The 18,430-nt window shown below is 38.7% G+C and overlaps 1 protein-coding gene across 7 annotated transcripts in view; it reads left to right on the top strand.

Annotated features, from left to right (window-relative positions):
• Positions 1-18,430, top strand: part of RAPH1 (Ras association (RalGDS/AF-6) and pleckstrin homology domains 1) — a 107,354-nt gene that overhangs the window by 52,829 nt on the left and 36,095 nt on the right. Inside the window, exon 5 of one of the 7 annotated variants that reach the window (XM_075429649.1) lies at positions 13,039-13,113. The exons of the other annotated variants lie outside the window; for them this stretch is intronic. Within the exon in view, the coding sequence (XP_075285764.1) occupies positions 13,039-13,113 (75 nt within the window). The remainder of the gene's footprint in view (positions 1-13,038; positions 13,114-18,430) is intronic. 7 annotated transcript variants of the gene reach the window in all.

Raw genomic sequence — 18,430 nt, 5'->3', positions numbered from 1 at the left:
TGTTTTATGTGTGATTACCAAGTGTTACACCGTATGAAAATGCAGTTAACTGTTCCTGTATGTGGAGAAATCAACCCATTGATGGGCAACAGTGTCTTAAAATAGGGTTGGATTGCTGAACCTCACATACTATTTCTAGGTGATTTAAATAACAGTTGTGGTCTATTTTAGGTCTTGGAGGAATAGAGCGTTATTGGCTCTTGTATTTTGGGAGCTTAAGATTTGAGTAGTTTTCCGTATGTTCCATGTTTTGTATGGTTAGCAGATGCTAAGGACGTTAAGTCTCTGATTTGTGAGAGTAGTCACAGATACGCAACAAACAAGGTGTGACAGACGTTTGTTTTGAGTTTCTTCTAAAGACTCTTAAAAAATAAAAGTATTTTCATTTTCTGCCAGTTCTAGTATGTCTTTAGTTTTGTACACAAACTGTATTCTGGAGTGTTTCCAGTTATCCTTTTCCTAAGCTGAAAACAGGTAATGGAAAGACTTAATCTGAAACAAAATTAGACCATATCTTCCTCTTTCTTTTTTTCCAATTATTAATCACAAAGTGTTTTTTAATAAGTCAACAATAAAAGAAAACTATGCATATCTATCATCTTGAAGCATTACTTTGGCTTCCAATTTTGTTGCCATAAGAAGTGTGAGCCGTCCAGTTTTCAGATGTTCTTGAAATACATGCAAAATGACTCTTCACTTGCCAGATTTTTGGAGGCTTTCAAAACATCCTCTGAGATAAACATATCAGTTTATGAATTATAAACAATACTTATGTATTTTGGTAACCAAATGTGCTTGGCTATTCATCATGAAGTTTATACATGATAGTAAAACAATTTTTGTCATATGATGCACTAGAACCCAAAGATTACTAATACACTCTCCCCAATGTTTGCAAAACTAGCATCTAATATTTTTTTTCCCCGTTATACTTGTGAAATCTACAAAGGAAGTGATGGGAAAGGATTTTTTTTTTTTTTTTTTTTAAGAATTTTGAATTTGAATCCAAGGGAGACATTCTAAAAGTTTAAAATACATGCATGGAATGGTAGCTTTTAATAATTGGGGTATGTACATTTAAAATAGGTGAAAGGGAAATGAGAACCTAAACATTTTCCTTGTATTGGTAAATCTTGATTCTCCGATGAGTGAATACAGTTTTTCATAGCCATGAATTTAAAATTTACCCTGTAACTTCTTTCCACATAGAAGGACACTAATTAAAGTGTAGCAGGAACTATAAAACATGTAAGAATATGTTTATCTTCTGAGATTGCCTGTCAATTTTGCCTCACACTGATGAATAAGCTTAAAAATTCCCTCTCTGGAAGGAACAGGAAGCTGGACAGTATGATTCGTGTCTTGTTTGACACAGCTGGCTGGCAAAGCTCGTATCAACTCAGAAATTGCAGTTAGGGTATTTTTTGTTACCTTAAATATGAACACAAAAGGCATTGTCTATGCCTGAATTCTGTTCTTTCTGGTTGTTCTGTGATGTTGGAGTCTTTTGTGGACAGGCAATTGAATGACTTAAACTCTGCTATGCCAAATGCATTTATCTGCAGTTAAAACTGCTTCTCCAGAAACTTTCCTGGTAGCCCCTTGCGTGTGGCAGTAGTGAGATGACTTGTCTCCAGCAGAGTCACACTACATCAGTTAAAATTTGCCTGTAGTGTGCTTGTCCTTTCTTCGATTGTGGTGTTCTGGAGATACCAAACACTTGATAGTTTCTGTTCCCCAGCTGTTCTTCTGAGATGAAGGCACACAGTTCAAGGTTCATCAGCCTTTGCTTTCCAGTTGCAGTAGACTCTTGCCTATTACAAGAAAGAGAATGTTAGCTGGTGACAGTGGTAGTCATCTGAGCTCGTACCCTGTTAAAATGGTTAGACTTCTGTGTGTGTATGTACATGTGCCGTTTTGATTAGTAATGCTAACAGCAGAGCAGCTGCTGTGGCTGATGGAAGCTGTCTGCAGTCCGGGGACCTTTCTTGTCCTTTTAGCTTCTCCTCCTGCGTCTTTATACATGTTGAAGTCTGTGATAGAGAATTCTAATCATCAGTTGTAAAACAGTTTGAATGGGTGCTGTGTAAATAACCACATTTTAAAATAAATCTCACTGCTTTCATGTCGGCTTCACAGCATGTTAGAAAAATACTTGTGTTTATGGTAGGATTTATTGAGGAAAAAATTATATCATTGATACAGACAAGCTAAGAAAACGGTTGTTGCTCAGAGATTGGAACTCATACCAGATTCATCTGCAAGAGACAAAATACCATAGGTCAATGACCAAGTAAATCTAGGCAATGTACCTCTCGGAAGAAGCAGTCTTGGACCAAATCACTAGACCTGGGTTGAGAAAGGAGAATTCTTGCCTTGTAAAGTTACCAAATTTTTTCAAAAGCACTGCAGGGAGTTATATGTTTTGGTGGCAGTTTCTAGTGAAGATATTACTCCACAAGTTGTGATTAATTAATGGAGCTTTTAAGACAGCCAGTTTCTTTGTAGATATACCAGTCCACTTAAAACCAAGACAAATTCTTTTACTTTTTCTGCAGCATCTAATTAAATTAAAGAAATACTACATCTGTAGGAAATTAGCAACAGATTACTTGTTTGTCCTTACTTCAGATTGCCAAAAATCAAATTTGGAACAGATGACAAAAATTAAGAACACAGCAGCCAATTGTGGAACATTAAACTTAAAAGAGGAGAAAAGAATTTATGTGGTTTCCTTCAGTTGCATATACTTCTGACTTATAGGATGAAAACTGGGGTTTGTGAGGTTTGTAAAGGAGTTTGAACCCAAAAAATGAGACTTCATGTTCTGAAGAAACAACTGTGAACTGGCCTTTTAGTTGTCAGTTCTACACATGCTGGTTAGTGTTTAGTCTGTTACAGTATAATAAAAGTTGTCTGCAAATACAAAGAAAAGTCTTAATTTTTAGTTAACCAAATTTACGGCCTTGGTTAGTTTCCTGTGTTGGACATTTATTAGTCTCATGTTTGTAAAAGTTATTCAGTATTTTAGACCAGCCACATCAGTGGTTTGCTTTATGAATGCAGGTTTGATTTTTTTCATATGGTTTATCTGCTTTTAACCAGAAGGGTGAATTTGTGACTTTTAACTGCCCAGCTGTGTATAACCTTTTTCTTCTAGTGATTGATCTTTGGATGATTTGATGTCTGTGGTCTTTTTTTTTGAGGACTGATTCATAGTTTAGTAGTCAACAGACATATAAGCAAATGTTACTTGAATAAGAGTTAGTACTTAGGGTAAAAAGCAGCAGATTCAAACAAAGCCAATTAAAGCTATGTGTACTTTTATTCCTTAAGTTTCTTGGCTGCTTTGTCTTGTTTTCTGTGCTGCAGGTAGAGCCCTTCACAGGATGAAGTATCTGATAGTCTTTCTCTGATGCAATTATGCATGAATTAATCTTAACTAAAGTTTGGGGAGTTTTTTCCCCTTCATTCTTTCAGTCTTCCACTTAATGCATCTCTTTTTAGATCTATCAGACAACCATTTTCCATGAAATTATACTCCAGCTTATTTTTTTTCCTGTTTTGTTTCTTTTTTGAAAACTCTGCTGCTTGATACCTCCTCCCTCCAAACAAACTTTGTCTGGGATTTCATATTTGAGTTATGCTAATTTAGGTCCATGCTACTGCTGAATTGGGCAGTCTTGCCCCATGTTGTATCGGCACTAGTGATCTGTGCAGCTGCCTAGTGATTTGAATCAGCTTGTGTTCTCCCTGAAAAATAATCCTTCTGAATTAGTTGTTCATTGATCCACTGGACCACATGGTTAAAATTACTGCTGTCCAAGCAGTAGATGTGAGAGCACATGGTTGGGGGAAGGTCAGGACTGCCTCTTTGTTGTGGCAGCTGAGTCTTAAATTTCTTAAAACCAGTAGTGAAACTAAGCTTCAACTGAAATGTTTACTAGCTTGTGTAATTATTTCTGTCCTGCTGTGTCCCAAGGAACTTGTGTTCGACAGGGAACTGTCACAACCTGACCTGGGAGGTGTATGGACTAGCAAATAGTGCACCTCATACACATGGTGCAGTAGTTTCTTAATTTGAAACGTCCACAGACATGTTTCTTAAATTGCAGTGAATTTTGATAGGTTTAGACTTTTAACTCCCAGAACTGGGTTCCCTAATAGTTAAGAAATACTTACTCTAAATTAGTGTATATATATTTACTGTTTTTAGTCCTGATTGGTTGGTTGCCTTTTTTTTTTAAAGTTACAAAGTTGAACATTTAGAGTTAGGAAATTCCAGTTGCCTGCAGTGAAATGGAGTTGCACAAGTTCCAGGAGGAGGATTGGCCACTTGAGAGCACAGAGTAATAGCTCCAGATTCTCGCTTCCCGTGTCTGGCTCCAATATGCTGTGCAGCAGCCAGGCATTGCAATTTCAAGAAGGCTGCTGTACTGTCCCACCATGGACCCAAGCGTTCTCAAACTTGGCCAACCTTTTGTTCAAGGTTAGTAGTGTGCAGTTGAAGGGCTGGGCAGTGCTCTGTGAGAGGATGCAGCCTTGAGGTTTTTTTAATTGTGATGTTTCAGACTTCACTGAGACTTTATGGACTACAACTCCAATTCTAAAAGCTTATGCCCAGACAAATCTGGGTAACTTCCCATGGGATAGCACAAAGCAAGTCTTTGAGGATACCACTGCCAATAATCTGTTTCATGGTTGGATGTGCAGAGATCTTTAAAAACACCTGTGTTTTAAATGAGGTGCACCTTCTCTTCCTCTCTTGGAAATACTTCATCTAATGTGAATGACTAGTAACCATCCTATAACAGTAACCAATCATGGAAAATTTCTGCCTGAGTGGTTGTAGCTTGGCAAAATTTTTATAAGCAATTGAAAGCACATCTTGTATGTGGAAGTGTCAGGCAACTCCATTATCTAATGCTGCTGCTTCCGTTTCTAAGTGTATATTTTCCTTTTCTGAAGTTTTGATAAGAATAACTGTAACCGCTTTTGCATCTGTCAAACCTGAACTGTGTAACTCAGTTACCAAAATTAACGTGCCTGAAACAAATACTTCTGTACCTTTTGAAGGAGAAGGAGCAAGCATTGGATGACACTTAGGCACTCTGCTTTTTAGTAGCATAATATTCAATTTTTGATCCCTTAACTTCACACAAAGAAGCTTGTCACTACTATGAACATTTTGTCCTAAGCCACAGGAAGTCCTTTTTTTTATTCCTTCTCCTGCTGAAGACTATGGAACTACAGAAATGCTTCCTCTTCGTTTCTTTTTAAGTGAACTACAGTATGAGGGCGCTCAGAGATCTAAAATAGTATAACCAACTAGAAATAAGAAAAATCTCTACTAAATGGATATTCTTCTTATATGTACTGAGTAATGGTCACCAGAGTGTATTTTGTTATTTACTGGTGTGGAGGAACTGACATGGGAAGTAGATAAACTTGCATAAAGTGAATGTATGGTTTTTTCTGTTTGTAGCATTTAGAGTATTTAACTCTCGGTTGTTGTCTTGGTGAGCAAGTGGGTGTGCAAAGAGACTGTTTCCTGGGTTTATTTTCTCATTGGTTTCAACACAGGTAGAAAAAGTGTGGTGTGTGTGCCTGCAGATGTTTTACTGCAGTGCTTTTATCTGAGATTGATTGTATCCCCGCTTACTGTGGTTGAAAACATACTTGTATCCTATCATCTTCTCCCTTGCCATAGGAGAGAGCCTGAATCTCCTCTTGTCTTCAAGACATTGATCATTTGTGCCTAAGAAATTTGGATGAGGGACACTGCAACTTCTTAATCTAGTTTTGTTTCCTTTGCTTAAATGTGATCACTGCTTGCTTATTCCTTCTTTTGAGCAGTAATAAACCCTTTCTCCTCTCTTCCTTTCCCCTCTTTCCCTTTTGCATCCTTCCCTGTCCATTTTCCTATGTTTTTACTGTTTCTGTGGGACATTCCATGAATCAGTCCAAGCATCCCATTTAACTTTCCAGAAGAGGAAGCTGAATTGACTCCTGTAAGTTATTATGACATGTTTATATGGCTTCTGTTTATGTCAATAGTTGCATCAATTTGCCTGTGACAAAAAAATCACATCACGGACTTGAGTTTAATTCATTAGTATCCCAACAATGCGATAAGGTAACATGTGTATCATTACAGTCAAACTTCTTAGTCTTAAGCTGATCATTGCCTATTTTCTAGTTATTAATTGAGCAAGGCTACTTAAAATACACTTAACGTTTTTTCTTTTGCTCTTGGCAGTCATAGAATCAAAGAATAGAATAGAATCGTAGAATCATTTAGTTTGGAAAAGACCATTTGATCATTGAGCCCAACTGTTAACCTAACATTACCGAGTCCACCACTAAACCATGTCCCCAAGCGCCATATCTACATAATTTTAAATACCTCCAGGGATGGTGACTCAGCCGCTTCCTTGGGCAACCTGTTCTAATTCTTGATACTCCTTTCAGTGAAGAAATTTTTCCTGATATCCAATCTAAACCTCCGCTGGTGCAACATGAGGCCATTTCCTCTTGTCCAATCACATGTTACTTGGGAAAGGAGACCACCACTCTTGGTTGTAGACTTGCTACAACCTCCTTTCAGATAGTTCTAGAGAGTGATAAGGTGTCCCCTCAGCCTCCTTTTCTCCAGAGTAAAAAAAAACCCATTGCAAAGGAAAGCAGAAAATTGATTATTTTTTTTTTGTAATGAGGTGTTCATCATTCTATATTGTGTGCTCTTACTCATTCCATATGAATACATCATCTCAAAGAGTTTGCAAAGAAAAATTTCGGTTCTTCTTTCGCATCTTTGTCCTCCTTTGGGACAAAATTACAAAAATTATGTTTAAACTGTGTTTAATTTTTGAGTTCTCTTTTGAAAGTAATGGATTCTAGTTCTTTAAGTTGGAGTCTGAAGAATTCAACGTACTGATGTAATGGAAATGCAAGCTATAGTAGTTATCTTTTCAACAAAGTGTTGCAAGCGTATAGCTCTCTGTTGGATACTGCTTACTCAGTTTCCCTCGTTTTAGTTTGTTGCTTAGGGACAGAAGGAGGCTTTTAAAAAAGATTTATGTAGTGTTTCTCAACTGTCATATTAAATCCAAAACAGTGGCACAAGAGTGCCACCAGCTGGTTTAATTAGATGTGTGTGTTAATGTTAATTTTTTAGTCTTGAATGAAACATGGCAAGATATTTATGTACACAAGTCCTCAGTGTCTTCTCATTGCGGATTTTTTTGATGTACTGAGGTAAGTTATTCTGTTGTACTCACCTTGAGTGAATGATGTCTTTGAACCTACAGATGATATTTATCCAGAAAGGAGTTTTTCTGTTTAACGTATTTAAGGCATTAGAACAAGAAGATACAATACCTTATAATATTTCCAGATCATCTTTTTGTCTTATGCTTCCCACCCTGTTTTTGTTCATTATTTGGAAATTAACAGTGTAAAGAACATATTTGGCACCTTTCATACTATATTGTAGTGTTTTTAAACCTTGCATGTGTGAATTCTGAGCCCTTAACTTAAAATTAGAGGAATTTGATACTACTCTGTCTCTTGGTGATGAGATTGAATCTTTCTAAATTTGTACGACTTCTGTACTAAGTGATAATCAGGTGTGTAACAAGAAAATGAGTCAGTGTTCAATATCAACATGATTGTCCACATTTTGCAAAAACGTGCAAGTGGAATTGAAGAAATGAGGTAGTGAGGCAATGTATATAGTGTGTTACCTGTGAACTGCTGGCCTGTGGCAGCTGCACAATGGGCTACACAGCCTGCATCCTTCAGAACCTGGCTTAGGCCACGCAGGTTATCACCTCTTCTAAAAGGATCTGTGCTTCTTAAAATCCACCCATCAGCTACTGTCTGCAAAAAAAAATTATAAAATGCTCAGTAATTCAGTGTTAGTTTAGAATTTTTTTTTTTTTTTGAAACAGACGTTCATCCCAGGACCTCAGAACCTCAAAAATTGAAGCAACCCACTGAACTTTTCATAAAGGAGCTAACAAGGATAATAGGGGAGAAAATCTTCAGCTTTTGGCCCTGTAGAGGATTACTTGTCTTTCAATGTAGTGCAGCCATTATATTCTGAAAATCTGAAAGGGATTTTGATTTTCCTGGTAGTCCATCTGTTCTGTCATGTTTAGCAAACGTGTTTTGTAAGTGTAGTGTTGGTGATGGATTTAAAAAAGTTTCAGCATTGAAAAAACTTTCTGACATAAACAGCTACTTTGTATTTAAGAGGAGTATGGTGTTGAGTTCTCTGAAAACACTGTGAAATGCAGTATTCAACAGTTGATCCGTGAACTTCTGGTATTTAGGCCTCAAGACAATAGATGTTGCATTCCTGTCTTCAAAGAAAATATATAGGAAATCTTTGAAGTCCAAAACATAATTTGGAACAAGACAATATTCCATGTTTTTATAAACATGCGTCTAGCTGTCTTTGCTGAATGAACTACACATTAAAACTATTTAAATTTTTTTTTGTCTTAACAGCATCTAGAACTTTTAAATGTTAACGTTAATTTGACTCAAATCTAGTTTTTTATGTTGTGGTTATCCATACCAGTTAGTTTGTTACAGAGACATTAGTAGACTTATTTATATGCTTTTTTGTTAGTTCTGATACTTTTGATCATCATACACCATTTTTTTAACGTAAAAATGTTTCTGGACTTCATACTTCTGTGGATGGTTGTTTTGTCATCCCTTGAGAAAGGTATACATTTTATTTTATAGAATGTTAATGTTCTAATCAGCTGTTTTGGTTTAGCCTAGATAAATGCCTAGGAATGGGGTTGTGGTCAGTTTATCACACGATGCTGATCCTTCCTGCTCGGGAGGGGACTCCTCATAGTCTTCCCTGCTCTAGACGTGAAGTTCCTCCCACGTCACACGGTTCTCCACAAACCTCTCCTATGTGAGTCCTTCCCATGGAGAACAGTCTTTCACAAACTGCTCCAGGGTGGGTCCCCCACAGGGTCACAAGCCCTGCCAGCAAACCAGCTCCAGTGTGGGCTCCTCTCCCCATGGGTCCATAGGTCCTGCCAGGAGCCTGCTCCAGCACGGGCTCCCCACAGGGTCACAACCTCCTTTGGGCATTCCCCTGATCTGGCGTGGGGTCTTCCACGGGCGGCAGGTGGATATCTGCTCCACTGTGGACTTTCATGGGCTGCAGGGGCACAGCCTGCCTCATCATGGTCATCTTCATGAGCTGCAGGGGAAAAATCCCTGCTCCGGCGCCTGGCGCACCTCCTCCCCCCCTCCTTCATCGACCTAGGTGTCTGCAGAGTTGTTTCTCTCACATAGTCTCACTTCTCTCTTTCGACTGCTGTTTCACCGCAGGTTTCTCCCCTTCTTAAATATGTTATCACAGTGGTGCTACCACTGTTGCTGATTGCCTTGGCGAGCAGCGGGTCCATCTAAGAGCTGGCTGGCATTGGCTGTGTCAGACATGGGGAAAGCTTCTTGCAGCTTCTCACAGAAGCCACCCCTGTATTACCCCCACTACCAAAACCTTGTCACACAAACCCACAGCCTCAGCGTATCTTTTTTTAGTATTTTGAGGATTTTTTAATTACTATTAATTTTAACATCCATAGTTTTCAGTGTGACTTAGAATAATTGCTGCTGGGAGTTATGATAGAAAGCGGTCCAAAACAATCATCATTGCATTGGGAGGGGTGTGCAGGATGGGGCATACTACTTTGTGTAATTGGAATTGGATTTGTGTCCTAAGTGAACCGAAGATAATGCACCTGAGGAGAGAGGACTTTGTTGCCATGAGTTCTCTTTGTTGTGATGGGAGCAGGTGGAAGAACAGATACTTTTCGTGGTGGAAGACTAGAAGTGTCTGCCTAGAAGTAGTTAATGTGTTGGTTTTGTTTTCTAGATTTCATTGGTTTATTTTTAATCTGGGAAAATACTTGGGACAGAAAAGTAGGTTAATTTATTTGGAAAGATCAGGCATTTATATTGTCAGAGCTTTGATATATATTTGAACTCCAGAAGTAAAGAGGAAGAGTGGGCTGTTTAGATCCTCTGTGTGGTCCAACATGATCATAGTTTCTTAAGAAAAAAATAACAGTATTTATTTTGCCCTGTACAATGGAATATTCCTAGGAGCCTGTATTAAAGGGCAGCATCTGTTCACCTCAAAGCTTTGTGTTTGAGCTGAAGTCTTTCCTTTGAAATAGGTTAAATGTTTTAGACCTGTGGACTGTGAAAGAGTAACACGTTGTTCTAAAGTGAAACTGGTTTTCTTTCTCTAATGGTTTGTGCAGGTCAAATATTTTAAAAATGTTATGTGCAAGTAGTTGTTGTTTAGCCAAGCTAGAATTACTAGAACTTGGGCTTTCCTGTTGCTTTGCTGCTGCTGCTCATTCTAACTTCTGGGTACCTGCAGTACTGCAGAACGTGTTACGCAGTAGGAAGGAGCCATGCACAAAAGGTGTCTGGCAAAGACCTGTTGACTTCCTGTTTCTAGACATGTCTCCTCAGCTCAAATTCACATAGGCAGTTGTCATCATACTGTTATTTCACATTTTAATGGCCAACACCTGTTGCAACAAAATACCATTGTTCCTGATTTCCAGAAGACGAGTCCTGTGGTTATCTGTTTCTACGTTTTGCTACAGGTCTGGAAAGCACTATTAGCAAAGTCCACAGTGGTTATTACTTTGTAACAAATGTATGGCACTCCCATTTCTGGATAGCATAAAAGTTCTTTAGTGGAGAAAAGTTCCACTGTACTTAAATGCAAGATGGCAACAGCCAAAATGACCAATGATAGGAAGAAGGTTAAACGATTTGCCTTGAACTCCTTTGTAGGAGAAATATGCTCCAGCAAACAGTATTTCCTTTAAGGAGATATTCAGTATCCCCTCTTTATCCTGATGCTATTGTTGACTGATAGGCCTAGGAGGGAGGGTGGCTAAACCCTAAGGAAGGCGCTACACATGTACATTGTAGTGTTGTTTCTCTGCAGTGCTCCATTCACCAAGAAAAAGGGATCTATATTAATTGGAATTCATGTTTTCTGACAAGAACTCTGTCAAGAAACTCTTTAAAAGAATTTCCTTGAAATTGTCTTTGGATTTTTACGTGTATTTTTGAGCATTACATTGAGCAAACCAATTTATTCCAGAAGTTCTGTAGTAATGCATTGTAATGACACTATTCTAGAATGGCTTGGTGTGAAGTTAGAGCTTCTGTGTAGGAAAGGATGCAGTTCAGAGTAAAAATGCATGTAACAGAAATCATAAAAAGACATGATCAGTGAGCCTTCATGTCAGGCAAGGCGGTATTATTCACCACCAATGTTGACATAGCATCAGGCTTGCTCAGGCTGAGTAAATGAACTGTTCTTTAAATGGCAGCATTTCTTGAGTATCATTGAAGTTCCTGGAAATCCTGTGTATGTAGAAAAAGCGGAATGTGCTAGTTCATCAGTCCCAAATGATATGATTATGTATGTCTGGAAGTCTAATCTGAGAATTCCATATGACTGGAAGCAATGCACGAGACCCTTTATTTATACCAAGTCCTGCATTACAGAGCTCTCATCAGTGTGTGCTTGAGGTGTGAAAAATTTGTCACTAGGCAGCACTGCTGTGCTTCTAAAATTTATGGTGTAGACACAGACGGTAATTCATCTGCAGGCAGAAAAATCTTCATTCAGTCTGTAGCATAACCGGCGTCTGTATTAGTGGCCAAGTACCAGGTGGAGCTTGAGATGGAGCCTAGGTTTTACTTCAGATGCTGTGTGGAGTCTTTTCTGAGCTGTAACTTCTAAGGCCAGATTAAGATGCTTAGTTACTTATCCCAGCATGTGGCAGTCACATCAAGTAAACTCCCCCTGCAGGAACTGTATTCACCAAACTACTTGGTATTGCCTTGCATGAAGTTGTAGACATGGCCTCTTCATTTGTTTCAGGAGACTGTACCTTGTTGTGGCTCTGAAAAGATGGAGATTCTGTGCTGCTAATTATTAAACAAGAGTATAGTAGGCTGCTTGGTTGTCATGCCTTGTTCTATATAGTGTTGGACCGACACAAATAAGACTGAGACAGATGCAGCCACATGGGACAAAATTTGCAGTACAGTGCTGGTGCACAGGAGATATACTTCACGCTCCTGTGAAGGGCTACAGTATTAGCCTAATTTCCATAGCAGACTTGTGACATTGTGGTTCTGCAAATTCCTGTGGGTTGATGGCTTTGTTGTTCCTCTGTATCAGGTGCTGGAGAAGACAATCACGCTGTTAACTGTCATTAACTGATTTTTGCCTTTTGAGCAGTCCTTCTCTACTGGTTGTTACTGATTTTGCTTCCTCTTTTTAAACAGATAAAAAAATATTTTCTGCTAATTTCTCTTATAAAAGAAATATGGGCATTTGTTTCTAACTTCTTGGATTATATAATTTGGACTGTGCAAGAGAGACTGAAGTTCTTTCGGAAAAAAAAAAAAAGAAAAAAATTGTCAGTTAGGTTTGAATTATTATTATGGTAACATCTTTTTTTCTTTAACTATGGAAGCAGCAGCCAGTGTAGAAAGCATGAAACCAGTTCCTTGTCTCCAGGATGACCAGTTTTTAGTGGCTTTATATTTGCTTGAGGGAAGTAGAGTGTTCAGTTTTTTAGAAGACTGGACAGCATTTTGAAAAGCATTGTAAGTGCATGTTTTCTTATTTTTGTAGTTCTAAATATCTTTAAAAATAAGTTGTCTCTTGCAGAAAAGAAACGAGTAGCAGGTAAGCAAAATTTTTCTTAATTCTATTAGGTGACATTTTGTACAGGAGAAGATTAAAACAGCGTCCTCTATTAGCACAACTGCTTTTATACTAGTGTGCTAGACTTGTAGTATTTGGGCATGTTAATGTTTTTTTGTGGGAGGGAAATAAAGTGGAGATGTAGGGGTTTTTTTCCTTAAACTCTACTTTATCTTCTGTAATCAAGACGCTATAAAATTACTATACTGACTTCTTTTGACTTATGTTCTTTCTCTTTCTTTCTGCACAAGCACTCCTATTTGGACAGGGAAACCTCCCTCCTTCTGAGAAACATTGCAGGAAAGCCTTCTCATTTGCTGACCAAGGTGATGCTTCTTCTTTCCACCTGTATGTGACTATTTCTATGTAGAAAGAATGATTTTGGTGTGTGCTATGCTCCTCCCACCCCTGCCCTTTCCAGGAACTAGTGCGTTTAGTTACGTGATTTTCGTGATTGTCCGAGGTGCTTTTAAAGGCTGAATTTTATTGTTTGTTTCTGCAGATTTATCAGTGTTCAAGTTCTTGGCAAATACTTAATGGCCATGTCAGCAGGTAAACTACCTTAGCTGAAAAGGAAATGTACTGAGCTAGAAGTTCTTTTGTTCCTATTCCCATTCGCTAGTTTAAAAAAATAAAAAAGATCACAACTGTGGAAAATGTGGGAGTATTCAGTACTGGTAAAAGGCAGTAGTATCCTTAAAATAAGTTCACTTGCTGTATTGAAGATAAACTGTAGTAAGTAATAGGGGTTTTTTTTTTTAACATTTTGAATGCTGTCTCGATATAATGTGGGGAGAATATCTTGGTAAGATAGTGGTCTAATGAGCCAGGTATGTACAAATCCTGACTGTAAATTAATTTTCTTTACAGGAAAGAGGTCAGTAATGTACTAAGAGAGCTCAAATTGCCGTTCGCTTTCTCTGGTTCAGTTTAAGAATTACATTTTCTATATGTATTTCCTTTTGAAATTCGCGTAGGAGGGATGCAGCAAGCTGTACTTCTCATTGATGAAAAAAACAAGCTGGGATGGAGAACATACAGCTTCACGTTGTTGAGAAAACTTTGAATGTTCAGTAGCTGAGGTGTCAGATACGTCTGATGCTACTACATACTGCAAACCACTCCTTGGGTTGTTTTTCTAAAATAGACACTCCAGAGGAGTAACCTTAGTTAAGCCTGAAGTGACAAAATATACCTTGACTTCAAAACAATAAGGGTAAAGTTTGCTGGGCATAAGTAGTCTGTCTTCCAGTAAAAGCGTAGAACTATTTTACTGCTGCTTCTTAAATACCTGAACATTCTTTTCAAAATGCTCAGCATGCATCTTGACAATAAATTTTCAGGCTGTCTTCTAGAGGACTATAAACAGCCCAAACCAAGTAATTCTCTGCTCTTGTGATTATTTTGCTTAAAATTTAACTCCATACCTGTTTCCCTTCCCCCCTCATCAGCTCTTTGCTCCCACACCCCCAACAAAGCAAACAGCCACCAAACCAGCAAACCTTGATTGATTGCAAATAGATTAACAACGGCTGTGGCACAAACAGAAACCATAATTTTCTTTCATCTCCATGTGTTTTCGTATCCTCTCTTCTGGTCATTTATATACAGGATGAGTGTTGGTTAGCATATGGAACTTCAATTAAAAAAAATGCATAAAATATGAAGCCCATTGTGTCATATGACCACGGACTACCTCATATCAGTGATTCTAATAAGCCCCTGAAGTTAAATGTTTGGATTTAGGTATCTTTGTCTTGGCGTATTAGACTTCGTAGCCCTTTGAATCAGGTGCCTGTGGTGAGATTGCTGATGTTCTGCGCGTAATGTTTGCCGTTAGCTCAGTTTAGGACTGTCTCAGTCCGGCTGTGCCCTCTGCTTCTGACTACTGAGCACACAGTCCTGACGTGGATACTTACTGGTTCTCTTCTGACCTCCTGCAGAGAGAAATATCTTTAGTAAAATGATGAAATGGAAGTCACTTTGCTGCTTAGATCTCTTCAGCTTGCTGTAACATTAGATAAGCCCCAATATGAGAGAAGCAGTCCCAATCAATGGGGCTTTTCCTTGCAATTGCAGCAAGGCGTTAGATCAGTTAGCTGTAGGATCTTGTTGCAGCTCCAAGCTGGTGTGTCAACTGTTTCTTACTGTCTTATTGTTTCTTGTGTTCTTCCCCTTCTTTGGTCTGTGTACCTCTTATATTGAGATTGGAGACACTTTGGAGGGATGGTAAGACCATTTTTGTCCTCTGGTAATAGAACTAATTGTAAAAATTCTAGTCATGGACTAGATTCCTTTTGCATTGCAGCCATGCACAAACACAGTTCCTGTCACAGTGTAGGGCAGATCTCAGCACAGAAAATGGTCTATACATTGTGGTAGTCTCTTCATTTTTAAACGTAGTTCTATGTGTTATTGTTCACACAGCATTCAAACCCTTTTTTTGAAAACAGAAAGAAGTGAAAGCATATCAGTGAAGTTACTGGATATTGAAAATAAAGCAATGCATCTTTATTGTCAGTCTGCAAGCTTGTTTCCCTATAGAGTTGGAATTAAGCAATCAAATGAATACTGAAAACTAAGCTTATGGCTGTGAAATACAGAGCACATGCAAATAATTTTGAGTGAATATTTAAATAGGGCTCAAATATATCCCAGTTTAGGACATGAAAATAGGAAATCGAAATGTAATGTGCTGGATTTTGAAGTTATTTCTTCTACCATTCAGATGCATGTGAAGCTGAAACTATATTCAGGAAGCCAGATGACAGTGATTTAATGATGTGATGCTTCAGATATGTATGTCAGCATCTGGAGAAAAGGAATTGTGTTCTGCCTTCTCTTTCCAAATATCTAGTATTTCATTCTTGTTTTGTTGTTGACCTGAATGGCAAATACTCTGCTTATGAATGTTAATTCCCCTGTTTTGTAGATTTTAGTTACTACACTCTGTAATCCCTTCAGACATTTGGATAAATCAGTTGTGAAGTTGGTTTCGTGCATCTTAGGTCAGTCTGATTCAGATGTGCTCATTCTTGAATGAAACATCTGTCTGAGTTTTTTTTTTAATGCAGTTTAATGCAGCAATTAATTTCTAATCTGCAAAGGATGTAAGCACAATCCTAAAACTCCAACATCTTGAAGCCAGTTTTTGAGGAAGTTGTGATGGCCACACCTGGAAAGCATAAAAAGCATGTAGGTGGTTAGTAGCAGGGTTTTGTGCAGTGCTGAAAATAATTATGTGAAATTTTTATTCAGCAAGCTGCTTTGTACTAGTCTGCTGTGGTTGTGACGTTCCTGTGTAGTTTTAACTTCACCTTTGTCTTGAAAGGAATTATAATAAACTCCTGTGGATACTTTGTTAGACAAGCAGCCTGTGTTCTCAAATCTGTGATTCTACCCTGTTCCGCATACCAGGCAAGCTTTTTGTCCACCTAAAACTCCTTACCAATCAGTCCTAGTGCCTAATCGGTTATGTTGTATTCTTCTTTCTACCATTTAAACTTCCTTACCGTGGTTTCTAAGGCCCGTTCTTCCTCCTGGTTTGTTTTCCCCTCTCCCATTTCTTGCTGCTTCTTGGTCCCAGATCTAGTACGATGTCTCCTATAACTCTTTGCCTTAGGTGGTCCCAGTGAGAAGCCTGGCCTAGAGCTTTTAGAAGACTGGTCCTATTCACAAAGCAACAGGAAGATAATCTAGTGCAGATGGATGTTTCAGAGGATAAAGTGCCAGTGAAATTCCTTGCATATGTGTTTTGGTTTTTTTCTTCATCGCTACTAGCTTTGTCAAATCTAGTTCGAATATTCTTTCAGGGGGGCGCAGCATAATGTATGTCACGTTGAATAAGACTCCATTCTGCCGTACCTTAAAGCATACCTTCAAAAAGGCATGAAGTCTAATTGAAGGCCATTAACCAATGGTGCATCCCAGAGGTCAATACTGGGTCCAGTATTTTTCAACATCTTCATTAATAATCTGGATGGTGGGGCAAACACTAACCAGAATTTCTGGCTCAAGATTGGACTAATTCCCCTGCCTCTGGCCCACACCAAAAACTACTTCGCAGCACTGATCTTTTTGTTCCAGTTTGCCTTTGGCTGCCCAATTGCTGTGTCACTCCAGTGGTCCCTCTAGGAGCTCTCTTTCACTCAGCGCTAACCCTCAAAGCCAAGCTGTTGATGTATGGGTTGGATAAGCAGTGAGGTGGACTGAAAACTGGCGGAATGAGTGGGCCCAGAGGGTGGTGATCAGTGGCACGAAGTCTATTTGGAGGGCAGTAACTAGTGGTGTACCCCAGGGGTCAATACTGGCTCCAGTCTGATCTTGTTAAAGTTGTGCAGTGGTTCTCTCTGCCAGGTTTGTCTGTGAAAATTTCTTTGCATCACACTTGCAGCATTAAGGCTTTGCCAAATAGTATATGTTGCTGTAGTATGTCCCAAGATCATTGGAGAGAGTATGGAAGGTTTAAGAACTGGGTAATTTTGATCAAGCACAAGGGAGGTTCTGGAGAGATTCACAGACGGCATTAGGCATTCAAGTTCATAAGCAACTGCCATCTATCTCTTGGCCTTCCTTCTTTGCTCTAATAGACTTGGGGGGGGGAAATACTTCTTCTGTAGGAACTTGTGGCAGGGGCCAGTGTGACTTTGAGATGCATTTAAAATATAACTGCTGCTTTCCAACTTCCATTCAGAAGCCGTCTTCTGTGTTGGAGTTAGGCTTCTAATACCAAAAGCTTGTGAATGGCACACAGAAGTAGAACAAAGGAAAAATACAGCACTACCCCAGTGTAACGTCATTGTAATATTTAAAAATTTTTCAGGTGAATAATTCTCAGACACAACACCCCAAACAATACTACTGCTTTACATGCATTTCCATATTTATTAACATAATACTGTATGGTGACAAGAAGTCATGAATGTGCCAGAGGTATAGAAAACTCTGTACTGGGAGGGAAGAAGGAGGAAATATGAGATGAATCTATATGAGGAAGGATGGACCACTCACCAGGAAAGTGGCTGCTATACGTTCACATTTAGTGAGCCTTGAAAGGGAGTGATGTCTTGTTTCCTTTCCTGCTTTACTCACATATAGTCTGCATTATTGTGAGAAGAAATGCTCTAAAACGTATGCTTTGAGAGTGGTCATGAACTAGTACTGTGAACACAAGTTCACTGTTTGCAAATGGGCTGTGCCACCATTGCCACACGTTGTTTTTTAGGGTTGGGGTGTTATGCCTGTTTTAAAGAGTTTGTCAAGAAATACAGAAGAACTGCCGTTAATATTCACTCACTCAGCTTTCCCCTTCCAGTGCTAATCGCATACACATTTGTTCAAGTGTTCCTTTTTTTTAATATAGTAAATGAAAACAACCAACAGAAGACACTTCACTGATGTGGTTGATGTTCTGATTGATACATTGTACATGGAGCTAATAAAGATGTCTTGAAGTTTTGGGGAATTAGGTACAAATTGATATGTTAATATGGTGTTCTCGGGCAACAGGAATCTGTTTCAATAAAAACTCTGCAGGAAGGAGAGTTCTTGCAAATCAGGTGATTGCCTTTCTACCTGAGGCTAGACTGTAGCTGAGAAAATAAACACTCGATACCTACTTCTAGTCCTTCAGAAGTGTATTTA

This window comes from Opisthocomus hoazin, chromosome 9, assembly GCF_030867145.1.
Source record: "Opisthocomus hoazin isolate bOpiHoa1 chromosome 9, bOpiHoa1.hap1, whole genome shotgun sequence".
Classification (NCBI taxonomy): domain Eukaryota; kingdom Metazoa; phylum Chordata; class Aves; order Opisthocomiformes; family Opisthocomidae; genus Opisthocomus; species Opisthocomus hoazin.
Note: the sequence above shows the minus strand (reverse complement) of the source record. Positions and strands in the feature narration are given on the sequence as shown.